The 21,152-nt window shown below is 35.2% G+C and overlaps 1 protein-coding gene across 1 annotated transcript in view; it reads right to left on the reverse strand.

Annotated features, from left to right (window-relative positions):
* The window catches only part of SHC3 (SHC adaptor protein 3), a 50,224-nt gene extending 30,049 nt beyond the window's left edge, over positions 1 to 20,175 (reverse strand). Inside the window, exons 1-3 of the mRNA XM_058173446.1 lie at positions 19,612 to 20,175; positions 6,917 to 6,987; positions 1,627 to 1,690 (exon numbers count right to left, since the gene is read on the reverse strand). Of these exons, the coding sequence (XP_058029429.1) occupies positions 1,627 to 1,690; positions 6,917 to 6,987; positions 19,612 to 20,133 (657 nt within the window). The 5' untranslated portion in view covers positions 20,134 to 20,175. The remainder of the gene's footprint in view (positions 1 to 1,626; positions 1,691 to 6,916; positions 6,988 to 19,611) is intronic.
* Between the last annotated feature and the right edge of the window lie 977 nt (positions 20,176 to 21,152).

Genomic DNA, 21,152 nt, shown 5'->3' on the forward strand with positions numbered 1-21,152 from the left:
GCTCAGGAAATACGCTCGTTTCCTGTTGTCTGAAACTCCTTGAAGTTCGTTCGCCTCGAGGAAACACTCGAAACGAGCCATGTATGACCCCCATTTTTCCTTGGCTGGGTCGAATGGCGCTGGCGGTGTGTAGCCAGACATCGCTGCTTTCCGCCCCTTGTTTGCTGGGTTCGCGTCTTCCTGGTGAGTTCAGCTCTTTTCCTGGCGCTCTTAGCCTCGAGATCCCACCTTCGTCGCCAGTGTTAGATTCGGGCAATAACGAGGCAGGAGACCAGGATAGTGACAACAGCTCTTTACTATATGGTGAACCCAGCAGCCAGTGCTGGGAAAAACCTCTCTTTATATACAGTTTAGCCGGAGGCTTCAACCAATCAGCAACGTGCTATTTTCCCGCCAAAACTTTTAAAGATACATTACACATGCTGTGACAATTTTCTATTTCTACATAGGGCTTTAATACAGCTCTCACTTTAACATTATGCCTCTGTACTGTCATGATTTTCCAACCAATTTTCAAATGTTATTGAATCATTACATAAAAACATAAGTATCATATATGTTTAATGTTCCTAACACTGCCTCAAACCCATTGTACTTAATGCAGTATGAACAAGAACAGCAGATAAATAATTGTAAATAATTACATGATAGGCACATGTAAATTAGCGGCTTGAACTGAAATACCCATGAGTTAATTTATCCATGTAAAGAAAACTGCAGGGGGCTCTATCATGTTGCAATGCTAAGATAGATACAATAACACGCATTGAAAGTACCCTAACACAATACTTCTTGATACAAAAACATCATGCCTTCAAACAACTAAAAATTACATGGAAATATATTCTACTTAGTCTTTTTCTTAATGTGGTTCCATCTGCAGTAGAGCATTTGATAAATAAAAAGAAGTGTGTGCTCCGATCTATTAAAATAATACTCTCCTTAGAGCGTACTCTCCAAATTTGGAATACCCCATGGCAACTGTTAGGTTGTTAAATGGCACTAAGACTTAAAATTGTCTGTGTCTCTTCAGAGTCATCCAGTAGTTATCTGGATTGAAAACCAGTTTGGTCTGATGATTAATCCTTAACCCTGGTTAACTCTGGTGAATACACCAAGCCAGGAACAAGAAGACCCGAGTTCCAGTCCTGACTTAGGCGTAGAAGCCAAATGCATACTTTGGGCTGGTTACTCTCTTTCAACCTTAGGAAGAAGGCAGTAGCAAGCCACTTCCAAAAATGTTGTTGAGAAAACTGAATGAATTAATCCATGTAGTCACCAGAAATCAAAATATAAATGTGAATAAAATGATAATTCTTCTTCCCTCTTCTGCTCAAGTTCTTATATATGTTTGTACAAAAACACTAAACATAAATGTACTTAGTGCTTATCAATTATTCGAATCACATTATCTTGGGTAGAAGCAATATAAATTAATAAAGAAACAAGACAGCAGTTTCATTAGAATGGTGAAGATGCTCTGGAACTAAAAAGACTCAAGCTCATGTCTGCCTGGATGCACAGAAGCTGACTGGTTAACTTTGGGACATTGGAGTTTGGAGAAGGAAATGATAGTTGGGCAACAATATAATGGTAAATCAATAAATAAGTAATTAAGATTACTACCTTTCTTCTTTTAAAAGCTCCTTTGGTTCCTGGCACAGCTTCACAAACAAGGCCAATTGCTTCTCTAAAAAGATGGAATAGGATGTCAAAAGCAAATGCTTATGCTATTTTTCTTCATTTATTTTTACAAACAGGGCTTGAAAATCTAAATTGGTCCCTTATGACATATATATATATATATATATATATATATATATATATATATATATATATATATATATATATATATATATATATATATATATATATAAATCTGCAGAAAAATCTGAAGTTAAAATTAGCATTGTATTATATTAGGCAGTTAAAATATTGTATATTTTGACAAATTCATAACTTGCATTAATTGTGCTAATAGGAACAACAGGATGACTCAAACATCAAATTTTCCTAGAGAAATGAGAGTTAATAGCATAATACATTTTTATTGCATGGATTTTCCTTCTACCTGAAAGATATTTTGGGATTTCTGGAATCAGTAAGATTGGTTTTAGATTAGATGCAACAGGCACTTCCATACCAGAAAGAATATAGGAACATTTATTATGAATCAATGCAAATATAAATAAATACATGGCAAGCTCTTGTCTTAGTTTTCATTTTCTTGCAGTTTTTTGGTTTAAATGCACACAAGTACATAAACATACAGCAACACAGAGCACAATCCGTCACAGTCAAATCACGTCAAATAAACTCTGATTGAATATGATGTCAGAATTATCTAAGTGCTTTGTTATAGAAAAAGACTCCTCATTCTTAATATTTATTTCTATTATAGAGTGACTGTTAATATTATTAGTTGTATGCTGATCTATGACTGAAATAAAATGAAATATAATGTAAAATAAAAATGTATTTATTTATTTATTTATCTATGGAACCTTCATAGTTCCATAGCCCAAAAGGATTGGTGGTAATGTTCTATAAATACAGGTAGTCCTCGATTTACGGCCACAATTGAGTCCAGGATTTATGTTGCCAAGTGAGACATTTGTTCAGTGACTTTTGTCCCATTCTATGACTTTTCTTGACCTGTTTGTTAAGCGAACCACTGCAGTTGCTAAATTAGTAACATGGTCGTTAAGTGAATCTGGCTTCCCCATTGGGTCAGAGGGTCAGAAAAGATGGTCACATGGGCCCAGGACACTGCACCATCATAAATATGAACCAGTTATCAAGCATCCAAATGTAAATCATATGACCATGCGGATGTTGCAACGGTCACAAGTCTGAAAAATGGTCATAAGTCACTTTTTCAGTGCCATTGTAACTTTGAACGGTCACTAAATGAACTGTTGTAAGTTAAGGATTTCCTGTATAGGAAAACGAGGACTGATGCAGAATGATCCATGGTGCAGAATTACCACATACAAGAATCAAGAACTTACCCCTATCTTCCCCACAAACCATTTTGCTTAGCATGTTTTAGAGAAGATTTCATTATGTTACATGTATCCGAACTCTTCAGAAATACAGTTGCTTTTTTCACTTTTTATCCACAGTATTGCCAAGACTGTATTTTTTTATTATTATCGGGAGCTCTCAGGGAGATTGTATGATTGTTGAAAGGCAATATCACATGATACAGAAGAGATGGTGTTTCTGGAAACTTGACCCTAAGATACTTAGGACTTTCAAAATTATTAGTGCTTGGAAGAAGGCTTGAGAACAGACTAGATGACTGTGAAGATGATATATGAGGCAGATTCCCTAAATTGGATTCTGTTTCAGCAGCTGCAAAATTATTGTTTCATAGGACATGACATAATAGTTGCTAGCATTCTTCCCTCTGCTAGATGTTTCCTATGCTGAGATTGGAACTGCAAGAAGAAAGAAAGAAAGAAAGAAAGAAAGAAAGAAAGAAAGAAAGAAAGAAAGAAAGAAAGAAAGAAAGAAAGAAAGAAAGAAAGAAAGAAAGATGGATGCTGGGAAGTTTGTTTATTTGTTTGTTTGCCGGCCAAAGCAGAAACAGATTGACTTCTTTATACCAAGTATAGAAAAATAGCAGATAATCAGGAGGAACGATTGGCATCTCTTATACTTTCTGCCTATGGCAACAAATCATATGTTTAAAAATCCAGATTAGTCTAGCAGAAGTAAATTATTGTTTAAAAAATAGCAAAAGAAAAAGTGGGGAAAACTGAGTGGGTTTATAAATAGAAGAAAATGACATCTTATTCACATATAAAGAATTCTATTCTATTCCCTGAATGCAGCAGGATGACTGCCCGTTAAAACCCTTATCTGGAAACACCAAAATTATCAAGTGCTTAAAAAAAAGTATGGCAAAAATAGGGTTAAATGCTGGCTTCCACTTGTTAGCCCTTTGGAAGCAATGGACAAGTCTTCTCCAACTTGGTGCTGTCTTCATTGGAAGACCAGAGGCATTGGGCCTCTGTTTTCTGATTTCCACAGCTGACAAGCATTCCCTGAAAAGCATCTGTTGGCAAAAAGAAGTCTCCAATTCCTTCATGGAGGAGTGTTTATGATATATCTTACTTTCCTGATCATAACTGACTATTGGGCCAGAAAAGGATTTCCAACCAATTAATAATAGGGCTATTGGGGCAAAGAAGGTAGAACAATGCATAAGTAAAAACACTCCTCCTTTTTTCTCCTTCTTCTTTATCCATCCCTTATATATTATGGCATATGTCTAGCTATTTATACACATATAATGATGATTTTTAATATAGGCTCAAACCCAGAGGTGGGATTCAGCCGGTTCAGACCAGTTTGGCTGAACCAGTAGTGGAAATTGGCCACCCCGGCCCACCCCGGCTCGATGCCAGCCTATTTAGGCACATTTTTGAGGCCTGGTGCATGTGCGGAAGGCGCGTGCACGAGGAAAGCAAATGTGTGGAAGGCAGGCGTGCATGCGAACCGGGCACATGTGCGCACAAAGCCAGCATGCACGCACACTAAGTGTGGTGCATGCACGGGGCGAACCAGGAGTAACGTAATGTGAAACCCACTGCTGTTCAAACCTAACTTACTGCCCTCAAAAAGTGGGCTCAAAATATTAAATCAGACTTTACTAATAAGCTACCGTAATTAATAATTCTTAAAACTGATTTACTTGGGTAGCATTATGTACTTTTCAAAGGATATATTCACAATGGATCCAGTCCATTGGATTCAATATTACCATAGTTTCATTTTACTATTTAGGAAACCTATTGTTTTCCCACGTGACAAAAACAAGCTTTGCCACAGAAATGATTATATCCTCCAGATTTCATATCCTCACTTTCAAATATATATATATTTGAATATATATATATAACAGCATATCCTCACTTTCAAATATATATATAGTTTTCTGAGGTTTTCACGGGTGTTTGTATATAGGTCTTTGGTTGTTCGGGTTTTCTCCCGTGTAAAATTGGAAGTGTCTTGCCGAAGTCTCATTCGTCATCTTCAGGCTTCAGCCTGTGCTTCTGGGAGCAGTGAGCAGTGAGCAGTGAGCAGACACTGCTCCCAGAAGCACGCTGAAGCCTGAAGATGACGAATGAGACTTCAAAACGCCGCCAAGACACTTCCAATTTTACACGGAGAAAACCTGAACAACTAAAGACTATATATAGTTTTCAGAGAGTTGTGATTGATTCTATAAATCCTATATATATATATATATATATATATATATATATATATATATATATATATATATATATATATATACATACTCTTGTGGATTTATAGAATCAATCACAGCTTTGAAACTATACAGAAGCTGTATTGAAAGAGTGTTCTGAGAAACGGTGTGAATGCATTTTACACTGAAAACATTGATCCAAAATTTACAGCAACAAGCATTAAAGATTAGACTCAAGCAATATAGTAGTTACAATATTTCCTGCCTTAAGAAACATTTGACATGACAAAACAGACACAAATAAAACAAGCTTAGAAATCTTAACTTGACATACTGTGTTATTTATTTGAAATTTCATACATAAAGCACCCTTTTCCAATTTAGGGCATTTCCCCATAGCTCAAATAAAACACCGAGCTGCATTTCACAAAAGCTTATTGCTGTTAATAAATTTGATAGTCAGAAAAGGGTGTCATCAGGCTGCTGGTTTTTTGTCACATAAAACAGCTCTCCTATTACATTTTCTCTCTGAGAAAGCAGAAAAGTAAAGGTGTACAGGGTAATCTCAGTTTGCTAACTCATAGGGTTGATATCCTAATTTTCCACTCAGAAAAGGTTGTGCTGTCTGCACTCCTCTCAATATTTCCAAGTGGCTGGAAAATCACCTACGAATCACTGCATTTCAGATACAGGTAGTCCTTGACTTATGACCACAATTGAGCCCAAAATTTCTGCTGTGAAAATTTGTTAAGTTAATTTTGCCCCATTATACGACCTTTCTTGCCACAGTTGTTAAAATGAATCTCTGCAGTTGATAAGTTAGTAACCCGGTTGCTAAATGAAATCTAACTTCCCCATTGACTTGGCTTGTCAGAAGGTCGCAAAAGGGATCACATGACACATGACACTAGGACACTGAACCAGATGCTATGGATGGGGATGCTGCAAAGGTTGTAACTGTGAAAAACGGTCATGTCACTTTTTTCAGTGCTGTTGTATCTTTGAACAATCACTAAACGAACAGTTGCAAGTCAAGAACTACCTGTTGTTACATCTGCAGGTTTAGTCATCTGTCAAGAGCGACAGTGGATGGGCCAATAAAGGGATCGCACAAGCCAACTCCCTCCCTCCCTCTCCCTTTCTGTCTTCTCTGTTGCTTTATTGTGCAACTTTTAAATATGAGTTTAGTATACTTGGTACAAAAGCCATGTTCAAAAGAATCCCAAACAAGAAATAGATATAATGGGCATGGAGCTGTGCTGTGAACTGGCTTGCTTCATTCTTCAACTTCTTTCCACAAACCCCACCACTACTGCTGCTCCGCTGCTAAGTCTCTGAAATGGAGATCAGCTCGTAGAGCTGGTGAGTATAGAGTATAGAGCAGGTGTCTCCAACCTTAGCAACTTTAAGAACTGGACTTCCTACTAGCCAAAGTAGAATGGTCCCTAAAGACACTGTCCAAGACTATGTTGATCATTTATATGCTATATTGTCCGTCCATAAATCATTTTATATTTTCACTATTTTAAGAGCAGAACTCTAAAAACATTTGTTATGTGTACAAACTTACATATAAATATCATCATCAGCAACATGCACTCTGCACTATTGCTCGTATTTGTCTCCTTCAAGTAAATTAATTTTACCTAATTCAAAATACAGTGATGGGAATGTACGTAGAATATATCATCTTACCTTGTTATCTGTGTTCTGGTATTAAAATCCAGAGATTTCATGGACCGCAAGACCTCTATACATCCCAAATACTGCAGAGAAAAAAGTGTGCATATAAATATAACTGAAGTAAACTTTGTATAGCATAATCCATACTCATACTTTGATAGACGGAGTTTGTGATTTTATTTATATATCTTCTCCAACAAATAGTCCATAAAAATGACTTGCTAAGCATGTATAGTAAAATAAATCCCAACAGCACCTTTCTTAGTCTTATTTTTTTTACACTTATATATACAGCAGCAATAATCGTTTTTTTAAAAATTGGAGCCCTCCCTTTGTTTTCTCCTATTAGGTTAGAAACCCCACAGAAGGCCCTTTCACTAGCATGCGTGCACATTTTTAAGCATACTATTATTAGTCTAGGTTGCGTAATTAGTTAATGCTGCAGAAAGCCCCTTATGCTTATAATTTAATTTGAGGCAACCCATAAGAACTGTGCAAAAATAGAATGCGTTAGAAAATTTGCATACACGTTATCATTTGTGTCTACTGTGGGAAAACACATCCTGTGCCACATGCATGACCCTCAAATTGTGAAAGGCATCAGAGGCCATGCAGACTTGTTTCAGGTTCTTTTCATAAGTGTTTGCACACCAACACATCTGCACGAGAATTTAGGTTTTACAGTAAAAAAAAAAAAAAGGGCTGTCTATTGACAATTCTGCAGCTGTGTAGATATATTTAAATTAGACTAACTTGATTATAATAAGGTCTGGCCAATCTTTCCTGTCTCTGCTGGAAAAGAAATAGAAGGCAGCTGTAAATTTCCTGGCCACAAACATCTTTTGCCCGGTCCAGATATTTCAGTCAGTAAACAAGTTTGGGCCAGTTGCTGGGATGCTGAATGTAGAAGGATAATGGTTGGAATTCAACTTTGCAGGCACCAGTTTTCTGCACCAATAAATCTATTGACTATTGGAGGCAATAGATGCAGACATAATTGGCAGAGGGACTCAGGACTTTTGTTTTCTTTCTTTTTCAAAAAGGCTTGCTTTGTATGTTTTTTTTTCTAATGGACCTTCTCTGGATTATGCTGAAATTTTGGGGGCTGTCATCTCTTCCTTCTTCTCTCGGTTCAGACTTCTTTCCTTTCTGTCTTGAATCTATGCAATTTAATGGCTAACCTGACCACTCTTTCACCATACTAGAGGTGAACATACAGATACAGACTAACAGAGTTGGAAGGCACCTTGTAGGTCATCTAGTCACCTCCCCTGTCCAAGCAGACCCTAAACCATTTTTGACAGATGGAAGTCCAGTCTTTTCTTGAAAGCTTCCAGTGATGAAACTTCCACAAGTTCTGGAGGCAAACTGTTCCATTGGTTGATTGTTCTCACTGTCAGAAAATTTCTCCTTATTTCCAGGTTGAATCATTCCTTGTTCAGTTTCCATCCATTATTCCTTGTCTGGCCTTCAGGTGCTTTGGAAAATACCACAGTCCTCTGTGTGGTAGCCCCTCAAATATTAGAACACTGCTATCATGTCTCCCCTGGTCCTTCTCTTCACTAGACTAGCCATGCCCAGTTCCTGCAACTGTTCATCGTATGTTTTAGCCTCCAGTCCCCTAAACATCTTGGTTGCTCTTCTCTGCACTGTTTCTAGAGTTTCAGCATCTTTTTGACAGTGTGGTGTGGTGACCAAACTCTAGGTGTGGTCTTACTAAGGCTTTATAGAATGGTATTAGTACCTCCCTTGATCTTGATTGTATCCCTCTGTTAATGTAATTTAGGATTGCATTGGCTTTTTTGGCTGCCATCGTACACTGTTGGCTCATATTTAATTGGTTGCAATGCATACAATGCAATCTATACAATCCAGGCCTTTATCTGAAGACAGACCTGAGTAGCTTAGGTTTGCCATTGTTTCCTTTTGAGGACTGAAAAAAAAAAATGACTATTCCAAAACCCAGCCCTTCTCATTTACTTTAGATTTGACTGAGGCTTTAAACTGATACAAGGTGTATAGAGTCACACATGTATGCAAAAACACTTTATGGCATTTATGATTTCAACTTGCATAGGTGGTAAATAAATTTACCTGAGCTGTTCAGCATGTTATGTAAATCAATTAGAAATATAGACATTCCTGAATAACATTCACAAATAATCTGAAATTTTGGATTGGAATTCAAGTGGAATCTTGAAATTTTAAGGAAGCAAACTAGAATAAGTATTGATACTTATGAATTTGGCTATCAATAAACGCCATAAGAAAGTGTGCATGTATAAAATAAATCAAATTGGTTTGCTGAAGAAATGAAAATGATTATGCAGAATTCTGAAAAAATTGATGACTTGGATGCAGAAAAAACTACAAAGAGCATATACTAAGTTCTATAAGAAATTTGCCATTTCCCCAAATATGAGATAGAGCCTGAACAAAATACTATATATATAGGCACTATTATTGCATTTTTTAATCATGAAAATAGCATTTTTATAGCTGCTTCTAATGCTAGCACTGAACCCCACCCCTAAGTTTGGTAGTTTGCCAGTCAGCCAATAGTCTAAAAATAAGCTTGCAAAATTAGACATTTCTTATATAGGCACATTTGAATTCATGCCTGTCGGAATGCAATCTGTCTCACTACTGCCGCATAATACTTTTAGCTGGGAAAAATAACCCTATCTTTGAAAATTTGCCAACAGTTATTCATGTTGAACTGATTATGTGTATAGTAATGTCATAAAACAGAATTGGCTTCATAAAAAAAAATCCAGGCTATTAATTGCATATGAATAAGGGTTAAGGATACGTTTTGTTTCAGGTATTTTTATGTGTGAAGCATCAATGCACAGGCTCTATAAATAGTCTGTTATATTTGATTGAAATTTATTTTTAAGATAGCAGAACTCTGCATGATTGTATTTTACTCTTCTTAGATTTTCAATTCAAAATTACAATATAAATAGATAAAATTCCCATTCCTACTTGGCCCATCACAAGACCCATTACAAGGCCCTCACTTGACACACCTACACCTGACCCATCACAAGACCTACTGTTCACAAAAAGCCCTCATAAACAGAACACTGACATCCCCTAAACTCCACTGAAGATGTTACCTAGTCTGCAGTGGTGGGTTTCAATTTTTTTTACTACCGGTTCTATGGCCGTGGCTTGGTGGATGTGGCATGGCTTGGTGGGCGTGGCTTGGTGGCCATGGCAGGGGAAGGTTACTGCAAAATCCCCATTTCCTCCCGATCAGCTGGGACCCGGGAGGCAGAGACTAGATGGGGGCGAGGCCAGTCAGAATTTTTACTATTGGTTCTCTGAACTACTCAAAATTTCTGCTACAGGTTCTCCAGAACTGTTCAGAACCTGCTGAAACCCACCTCTGCTAGTCTGGAATGAAACTTTTGAAAACCAACCTGCAAGCTCGGAGAACAAACCTTCACCCTCAAAATTAAATTATTTAAACAGAGGAATTAAATAGAAATGTTAAGTTTTAATATATTAAAAATAGATAAAATAAACAGAAAGAATTAATTACATTATTGAAAATATACAATTGTTCTCACCCATCTGGGAAAGTACTGTAATAATAGAGAACTGAGCAGATTATGTTATGCAAATCAGGTTCACAGTTATGCAAATCAGGTTCACAGTTGGATTTTCTAAAACCCAGAAATAAAATTAAACTAAAAATGACAAAGTGGGGGAGAAGCCTATTCACTCTGATGTGATATTATGATATACCTCCTTTACCTTTGCAGGTGTATCCACCAGAAGAAGCAAAAAAAAGTCTCACCATCTCCAAAAAGACTTTGCCTATGCAGGCACAATTGTCATTTTGACTTTTTTAAACCCCTACCCCACCCAAATGCTTTGGCCTTTGGTCAACCAGACTATTAAAAAAAACAAAAACCCTCATTTACTAAAAATGTGCACCTAAGCTTTTACAGAGTTATTATAAAAACTAATAATTATCTATACTGACCTGAGATCCTTGTGGGAAGAGTAGAACAAAATATAACAACTATTCATGTTAATATTTTGATGAGTAGCAACACAAGACCTATTACATTTGATCACTTTTCCTCCTAAATCTTTATTTTCTTGATCTTAGATCCTATTCCAATAAGCATGTTTTTATCATTATTAATGTCATATTACAGGTGGTCCTTGAATTGTGGCCACAATTATGACTGGAACTTCCACTAAGCCTCTTCATCATCAAATCAGTTTCGTGACTTTTTTTTTTTTTTTGCTGTGCTCATTAATCTGGCATTCCTACATTAACTTTGTTTGTCAGAAACCCTCAGGGAAAGAGGTGAATGGCAATCATGTGAGCCCGGGACATTGCAACCATTATAAATACATGCTGGTTGCCAAATGCATGAATCACAATCATGTGACTGCAAGGACTTTGGTGCTCATAAGTGCAAGGACCACTTACAAATCACCTTTTTCAACACCGTCATAACTTCAAGCAGTCATAAAATGAATAGTCATAAGTGGACGACTACTGATATGTTGTACAGTGTTACCGGAATTGGGGGTTATTTTCCTTATTAGAAAATAACAGTTATTTGACACTATCACTATCTTCAGTTGTCTTCGCTATTGCTGCGAATCTGTCACAGAATCTGCAGTTGAAGTTGGAGGGAAGAGTTAAGAGGCTGGGTAGTCTGGAATCACGGAAGGGGAGGAAACAACAGAAAGTAGATGCTCTCTCCAGACCTTGGAATGTTTATTAGTTGTTCTCTAGTGAGTACAGCTAGTCTGGCAAGATTTTTGTAAATAGCCAAGTAGCAATAAAAATACTGCCCTGATCAACTTTTTGTGTCATTCTGGTTCATTCTGGACAAAATCTGATGAAATAGAAGAGGAAATGTTCCTATCTGCTAGCCAGTGTATTCCGAAAATAAAGAAAAAAGCAGCTAGGATTTCTTACCCTTAATACCATTTACATAGATACAGAATTTTACTAAATGTGCACATATTAACATTTCTAATATATCCTTCTCATTAATGTATCTTGTGACTATGCTTTTATTTCCAAATGAAAACTATGGAAAGCAAATATACTTTGATAAGAGATGTAAATACCCAGATTACAGTCCAGGAAGAAGATGTTTCCATAAATCCTCCTTGAACTAATCAAAATTGTGTTTTATGGCTCAGAAATTCCTCATAGACCAAGAAAGAGTCATACTATGCTTTATTTATGAAGTTGGTTGAAATCTAATTTTAGAGCAGCTTTCAAATTAAAGTACTTTGCCCTATGCCAATTTTTTCTAATTATATTGCATGTTGTTATTTATGTTTTTGGCCATAATTAAAATAATTATTGAATAAATTAAAGTAATTCTTATCATAATATTTTTAATAATTTCCTATAGCCCTTTTTATTATATCAGATTGTCAGATCATGGTTCTGTCACTAATGAATACAGAGATCAGTCACAGTAGTTTCAGTGGTGATGCAATATCAAAACTCCCAAATGTTTCTGCGGCAGCTGGATTATTTATCCCTGTTCTTGATGTATGTTCTTGATGTACTTCTTGGCATTCTAAGATAAACCAACATCAGGCAAACTCCACCATGGTAGGGAAGAGGCAAGTTATTGGCAAGCCCTAGTTGTTTTGTATCCACAGAATCAAATGCCACTCAAAACCAGCCACGTATCAGAAAGTGATATGAACCTGGGGCCATATTCACATTCCTTTATCTGCAGCATAAACATATTCCAGTAACTGTCTTTGTGAAGCTGACTTTACCTCACCTCAGCCCAAAGCTGATGTATGTTAAAATCATCTTCAGCTTTTCCAAGTTTTCAAGTCGCATTTCCCTTTTGCATTTAGCACATTTTTGATCACTGGCATGCCTTCTGTTATTGTTGGTGAAGTTGAGAACTTGGGTTTGCCCTATTATTATTAGACAATTTATATTATGGATGTAAATCCTTTTCCTCTCATCATTAAAACAGGCCACTGTCTTCCATTGCTATTTCTAGGACGGGATTCAGTTTCTCCTGGAGTTAACCTGAAATATTGAGTGCTAGTCCTTTACTGAAAGAATGCTACTCCTTTGCTGAATAGGAAGCCATTTTAAACTAAGAAAGAAAGCCAGACTGCGTCAGAATTTTATTCCTTTCAAACATTGCTTTTAGCTAATTGGATCACTTTCAGATCACTGCTGATTGTAACTCTAATTTAAGGTCCAGAAGATAACACTTCAAATTTCCACGGAGTTACAGAGTCACTAGATAGCTTTGCACAAAATAACTAAGAAGGTCTGAGCAAAAAAGAACCATTAAAAAGCTTTTATAAGGTTGTGACATGAACTCCAGACCTTATTACTTGCATGTGACATCACAACAAAAGTAGGAACAGGTGGAATTTTTACTGCAATGTCACAATGTTTCACCATGTTAGTAAAACAATGTTTAAGACCTGGTGCCTATGCCTCGAAGCCCTTCTAGAAAAGGGAAAACATTTGAAGCTTTGTATTAGATTACCAGGGATAAAATGATTAATCCAGTATACATTTCATCAATGAAGGATATTTCTTAAAAGAAATCTTTTTTTCACTTGTCTCAAAGATAAACATCAACTTTCCATGCCAAAACACTGAGAAACGCGTTTGCTTCATATGCTGTGCATAGAGGCCATGATGCTTTTTAGAATTCCACTGCATGACTGAATCAGAACATTTTATTTTATGGTCATTTTTAAATTGTTTTAAATTGTTTGTGGCTAATTTCCTGATCGGTGGCTGTGGCTGTAAAACAGAGCCTTGCACTTTACAAAGTTCTTGCAATTTCACAGCAAATAAATCAAAAGAAAAAGCACTTTTGAACAAAGACTAATGCTTGCTTTTTTAAATTTATGAGTCAACTTGAACAATAGAATCTAAATGCATAAGCACTGAGATATCGCACAAGTATGTTAGATATGTGTGTGTGTGTGTGTGTGTGTGTGTGTGTGTATACACACACACATTAACCAAAGGGTGATTTGTCTTGTTTAATTTAGTAATAAGGAAGCTAACAGAAAGAAAGTTTCCTCTCTCCATAGTCACCAATATCCCCCCAAAAAGTGCGGAAAGAATCAGATGGTTGGCTTTGAAAGCATGGTTAATTGTTTTTAGTGTAATCTAGTTATATTTTTATGAATAGGAAGATGTGCTGATTGGAATTGCAGACAAACTGTATAACCTTAGTTATTACTCACCTTGATTTGTTGGTGTTAGTGTAAGAAATTTGGAATTTTTCATTTCCTTTTCTATTTCAGATAACAAAATATCTTGGCCAGCATAATTTAATGGTACTTCTGAATAATATAATATGGACCCCAACAGCCGCTAATAGAAGTTAGAACTTTCCATAAGTAGAATATATTTTTCTGGTGCAAAAATGAAAAAAACAAAACAAGAAATCCCATTGTACAGAACTAATGCACGTTAGATGTATCCCCATATATGTGTATTGCATTGCCAATTATAAGCAGCAAAATTGCATCTTTCCATAGTTATTTTAAAAAGATTCTGAATTAAGATGGCAAATTAGGCTGACAAAAAAGTTGGCTTCATTTTATTTTCAGTAAATGTATTTTCACTGTCCCTTTATGAAGATATGTTAATTAGAGAGGGATAGTCATCCTTTCCGATAAATATGCTAAGGGCATATTTCCTAAACTATATGAAGATATTCATGGAAATATTTCTAGCAATAGAAACGAATATAGTTAAATAGACACACACACATGCATATATATACTGACTATAAATCTACTGAATGTCAGCTTTCAAAATATATTTTTCTTTATCAGAGAAAATTATTGAGAGATATTTCACTTCACTTCAGCTTGACCTAAGAGAAATATGGTTAACTAATGAACATTAGGCTGTTCGAAGCTGCTTCCCATGCCAATCTATTGCTTTACAACAGACATGGCTTGTGGACACTGGGTAGAAGATGCACCACCTGCATTTTTATTTTATTTTATTTTTTAATTTAAACCAATAAATCAATGCAAACTCACAGTTTAAACAACAATAGAGATCTTAGCTGTCTTCAGACACTGATCCTTGAGGTTAGAAAGTTGCATGGTTGCAAACGGTTAGGTATTACAGAATTGAAAAGGGATTGCTTTGAAGGCATTTTTTCCATCCGTCATATGAACTGATGTTCTGCATTGCACTAAGAATTCTGGATGTCTGATAAAAGAAATTCTAGCGTTTTGAGTCAATACATCCTGGGAGTTATTATACTATATATTTCAAAGCAATGTTTATGTATTTATTAAATTTATTCATTATACTCACCTTGTTTTAGTAGCATTTAGTAGAAAGGAGCCTAACATATTCTAGAACCCTAATTAGATCACAGCAACTGCTATAATACAAATTATATTTCAGGATTTATAATACATACAAATTAACCGGGTGCATATCTGACAGGTGATAATCCATACCAACATGAATGTACTTTTCTTCTGCACAAAGAAAATGTTTTTCTTTAGCTAATTTCTGGTTATCTTAAGTTGGCAACTCATATAGAGGCTAAATTTTCCTGTGGAATTCAAAGACACATCTGGCAATAAATTATATACCTTTTTGAACTAGTCTTTGTATGTGTATTTGTTGAATAATAAAGAAGTATTAACCAGATGGAAAAAAAAGATGGCTACACATTTTCCCTTTTAATTTAATTGCTTTATTGTGGGATGCAACAAAAACATTTATTAGAATTTATATAAACCTCTGGCTTCTATTAAATATGAATTTAACAAGTGGTACATTGCCAAATTTTATTACATTGCATCAGGCATAGATGATGGGGAAGGAAAGAAAAATCTAGGAAGCTGCTGGCCTTAGATGTAAACAAATGCAGTAACTGCATCTGTACCATTGTATACTTGGGAAATGTATATAGAGTCTAAACCAATTATTCAATAATTTTTAAATTTTTACTTCAAACTGAACAGTTCCAATTTTTCATCAATAGATAGCAAGATTATTGCAGGACTATTTTTCTAACCCTGTCTTCAAAAAATAGTGAATATAACTAAAATTTATTGTTTTGTGGAAATCTGCTGATCTTGGTGATTTCCCAGCTAAATTGATGATCCCCCCCCCATTTAATTGGCGATATAAATCAAAGGTTTTGCAAACCTCCTCCTATTTCTCGGTTTCAACTATGTATATGCACACACACACACACACACACACACACACACATTCCCAACTCTTAAAGTTCCTGTTAAGCAGCTGTTTCTTTAAATATAGATAGTAAGCTTTTATCATCTACCTTTCTTGGCTCACAGATTGCTGCCTGTTCTTCTTCCTAATATTGCACAACCCCTTAGATTGAATTTCTGTTGATTATAAAGGGTATGATAATGTTAAATAGTTAATTAATGCGAATCCTGCACCTATTTCTTTAGATGCAAAGAAAGTTTTTGATGTAATTTTCTCAAAGTTTCTGACACAGATGTTAACTCACATTGAATTTCCCCCAAATTTTACATTTTAGATTAATGTTTTATTGAACTTCTCATCTTGTATTATTGTCAATGGTGTGTCACCTCCTTGACTGAAATTATGCCATCAATGTGAGAATTAATTTTCCAATTTTGGAATATTTGAATGTTATTTAAATTCTCACAGTCTGAACTTGCCCTATTGCCACATTTTGGCTGAAATTCACAGGATTGCTAATATGACCAAAAATAATCACTGACTTCTAAAATTATATATATTAGTTCTACTTGACTTCATGTATATAATATAAACCTAGTTTTATACAAGATATATAGAGAAAGAAAATTGCAACAGGAAATTTCTAATTAGATCCTTTAAATTAAGGCAGATCAGACTAAAATAGAATATAGGGTATGAAAGCAAATTTCATACTTATATTTTGTCTAAAATACTAGACAAAATCTAAAGTAGTTAAAAGTTAAATGAGTTGTTAGATAATTAATAATGTGAGTTATTAAAATGAAGGATACTAAAATATTGAACTTCTAAGATATCAAAATGCTAAATAATGAGTTGCATTTATTTATTGTGTATAATATTATAGATAATGCAAATTTTAAACTACTTCACTAATAATTAGCAGGTTAGAATAAAAATACTCAAAATGTTAGATAATTAACTAAGGTATTACATGCCTTATATATGCCTATATCTTTGCTGAATGTATTACTGATTCATGACTTTCTCATTAAATCTTTTTTTTTTTCAAAATTATCATTCATGTTTGTCTCATTATATCTTCAATATTGCTGAAGATAAATGTCTCCTAATGGGTTCTGAATGTTCTGGATTTAATGTATTGTATCCTGGAGTTTCTCCATTATGACTGTTTATAATAGTTTGGTGTACTAAAAGTCTAAATTTGGAATACTCATTTCCTTCCATTTATGAACTACAGCCATTCTTCCTGTACTAACATAACTTGATCAAATTTCTCCCTCAAGGAATATTAAAAAATATGATCATTGGACAATTCCACCAAATGTGCCAGTTAATCATCTTTAGAAAAAGATGTTGATATTAAAAAAGGAACAAAAAATTTTGTGCATAATATTATTGTTAGATATTATGTTGTTATTATCAGAAGGACAAATCTATTCCTGAATTACAGCATAAGACTGTTGAAATGTGTTTACCATCATCAACAACAACAAGGAGACAAGAAAGAGGATTTTTGAGCTGCTGGTGAAATTTTTCACACATAAGATAAATTTCTAGTTGTTTCTCCCTCACTTTCTTTTTGGGGGGAAACTAGTATCTTTGTTATATTATTTTTTAATTCTGTGTATTCATGTATTGTCTTACATATACCAGGGGGACCAACAGAAACATTAAAAATTCCAAACAATAAAATATTATTGAAACAATTATCAATGAAGTCTGGTAATAAGTGAAAAAATCACTACGCAACCAGCTATCTAAAATATATGGAATTACAATTCATTATTCTCAATATCAATAACCTTTTTAAAAAAATAAAAGCTTTAATAATTAGAAAGAGGAAACGAGGAAAAAAAGGCATCTAAAAAAGAAAAAATATGAGGCAAACTAAACTCAGTAAAATAGAAATATCAGTTCATTTTTAAATACAACATTAAACTTTGAGCACACAGAATAATACTGGTCTATCTTCCATTCTATTCCAAGTCAATTCATAAGCAGGTAGCGAAAAACAATGTCCAATAGAGTGATAATCTTTTTGCCGAAATAGAATTATAAACTGAGATCATGAATACACTTTGTTTTCTATTTACCTATCCACCAAAAGTCAGCATGCTTAAGAGAAGCTTTCAATAATAAATAATTAAAATAAAAATATTTCTATCAAGCATATTATTTAATCCACCAACAATAGTGCCTCATCCGTCAAGTTTTTAAAGTCAGTTGAAATTTGCAACTGATGCTTCTTTATCAAAATATAAGTAAGCAAATGATACAGAATAGCTATTCTAAAATCTGACACTGTATTATATATTTCCTTCATTATTCAGTAATGAGTACTATATTCTGAAAGATAACAATGAGAAACATATTTTACTCTACGTGCCATGATCAATTTGTTCATTAATTATGGGTCTTAAGTAATCTAGCTATAATTACAATTACAAATTACAAACACTAACATTTTTCCTATTTTTGTAAAAGCAAACAGATAATTAAGAAGATAACTGAAATAAAAGTACAGTCAGTGTGGAATCTTGAGCAATGAAAAAAATAAAGGTCTGCACTCTGTTGTACTATACAGTACATCATAATTTCCCCCTTTAAATAATCATTACTATTTTCAAAAAATAAAATATAAATACAATGCTTCTGCTTAATCTTATGAAACTTCAAATTATTTTTTATGAAAATCTGCTCTGTTACAATAAATCTCAACAGTGCCATTTTAGAACCAAATAACTATCGGCATACAGTCACGAAATAAATCATCAATTTTGTCTTTAAGTCTTAGACTTCACCTGGTCGGATGAGACCATAACTACATGGAATCGAAAAACTGACCTAGAAATGCACAAGGATTTTTTGTTCTACTCCTCAACTATCAGGAACAGAGACAGAAAAAAAGTCCTGTTAAAAGACTGTTATGTAAAACGAGACTGCATTTTGAATGCACCACTTCAAGAAAGGGTATTTCTGTTTGCACATGAGACAGATTCTACAAGCTGTTGCTCTTTTAGCCATGACATGCAAATGAAAGAGTTGTGTGTGTATTTGTACACACACACACACACACATTCCATTTGAGATATTTGATGTTTGAACTCAGAATTATCATACGGAAAGATATTACTCTTATCTCACCTATTACAGATTCTCTAGAGATAATACTAATGAATATATACAAATACATGCAGGGCTCTGAAGAGCTGGATATATATTCCCTTTAATTTTGGAAGTGCTCTTTCCCACTGCTTTAAATCATTTAAACTGCCAAGGAGTCAGCTTGAATGCTCACTTAATGAAAGCAAATTAACATCGGTTTTTCACAATAAAGTCTTTTGCACTTAACAGTCTTCATCAGACTACACATTTCAGAAATGAAATCCTAGTATTAAAAACCCTCCAACCTATTTGATTGGTGTCTAGTTTCTCCCCCCACCCCCATTTATTAAACAGATACAAAGAAAAGAAGAGCGTAGAAAGAAAGAAGACCAACCTTCACAATGTACATCACTCCAGGTCCTAGGATCTTCTCATTTGAATGCAGCCATCCTTGGGGTACTTTGTTGGCAGTGCTGCCACGCTGATTCCAGTCCTCACCTCCCAGGTACATTTCCTCTGACCATGTTTTTTTTCCGGTATTCATCTTGTTCTTGTCCTGCTGAGAAGACAGGGTGGCAGTAGCAAGGCTACATGTGTTGTCCAAAGTCTCTGCTGCTGAGCTACCCTGCAACTTGGAGACAGCCAGCTCTTTCACTGCAGAGGAGAGGTTCTTGATGCCCCAAAGGCTGCCTGTGGAGGAGAGTTTTAAGTGGGACGCTTTAGGCACAAGAGTGGAAAGGGTGGTGTGTCCACCATGCTCCTTCTGAAGATTCTCAGGTGGGGCCAGATATGGTGAAGACGCTGAAATGGTATCTGTTGAGGAGAACTTGCTGTTGATGGACCAGTTATGGATAGTATCATCCACTGATGTCACCGAATCATTCCTGAAGCGGTTATACTTGGAACGCTGAAGCATGCCCTTCTATCTGGAATCTTGTGTACGTTCCGGCAAACAGGAAACTCCTCTACTAACATAGCAGATGATTCAGAGTATCAAAGATGGTCAGTGAAAATGTGGCCATGGGGAGGAGCTTGTGCGGGGTTTTTTTTTTAAAGAAAAAAGTGAAAGGAATTTTGCTTAAGGTTCCATGGTAAGGCTAGGCAAAGCGGTAATTTTCTGTGCAACAGAAAGATCCCAGTCCAGCTCAGAGCTGCCAAGTCTCTCACAGCAAAAGCATGACTCACACAAATGAGAAGGACCCTTTTCAACAAAAGGCTCAGTAAATGCTGCAAAGCACTTCCTGTATGGGGAAAAAAATCCACCCACTTACAGCACACTACCTCCAATCAATTCTCACATTTCCTTTCCCTATTTGAAACACATATTTTTCCTTCCTTCCTTCCTTCCTTCCTTCCTTCCTTCCTTCCTGGTCAATGTCTGCAATGGCTCAAAGCAATTGCATTAACTTTTTTCCCCTATGTAAAGTACTAGCCTATTCCAATGACTTTATAAAATATGCCCCAGTGTGGAACTATCCAAAGCAGAAAGCAATGCTACAAATTCTATACAGTACAGAATCTCTCTCTTTCTCTGTCTTCCAGAAAAGCTCATTATCAATTAAAATAGCTATATGCTTGTCACCATAATCACCAAAGTGCAGTCTTTCTTTCAAAACCACTGTGTTCTGATTCTGGAATTTTTAATGCCAGCAGTTTTATATTAAATGTTGTGCTGTACAATATGAAAAGTAATTTGTATAAACACACACACATGCATATTTTCTTTAATCTAATATTTCAGAACAACTAAGGACAACTGAAAAATATTTAAGACAAAATAGTATTGCCTCCCTTCCAAACTGAAAATAAATCCATTAATAAGCATTTTGATTTTTCATCAATAATAATAAAAGGTGTATAAAATTCTTAATATGAAGAGATAAGCAACACACCAACCTTTAAAACATGTGTGATATATTTATTGCAATCATGCAA

This window comes from Ahaetulla prasina, chromosome 2, assembly GCF_028640845.1.
Source record: "Ahaetulla prasina isolate Xishuangbanna chromosome 2, ASM2864084v1, whole genome shotgun sequence".
In the NCBI taxonomy this organism is placed as follows: Eukaryota; Metazoa; Chordata; class Lepidosauria; order Squamata; family Colubridae; genus Ahaetulla; species Ahaetulla prasina.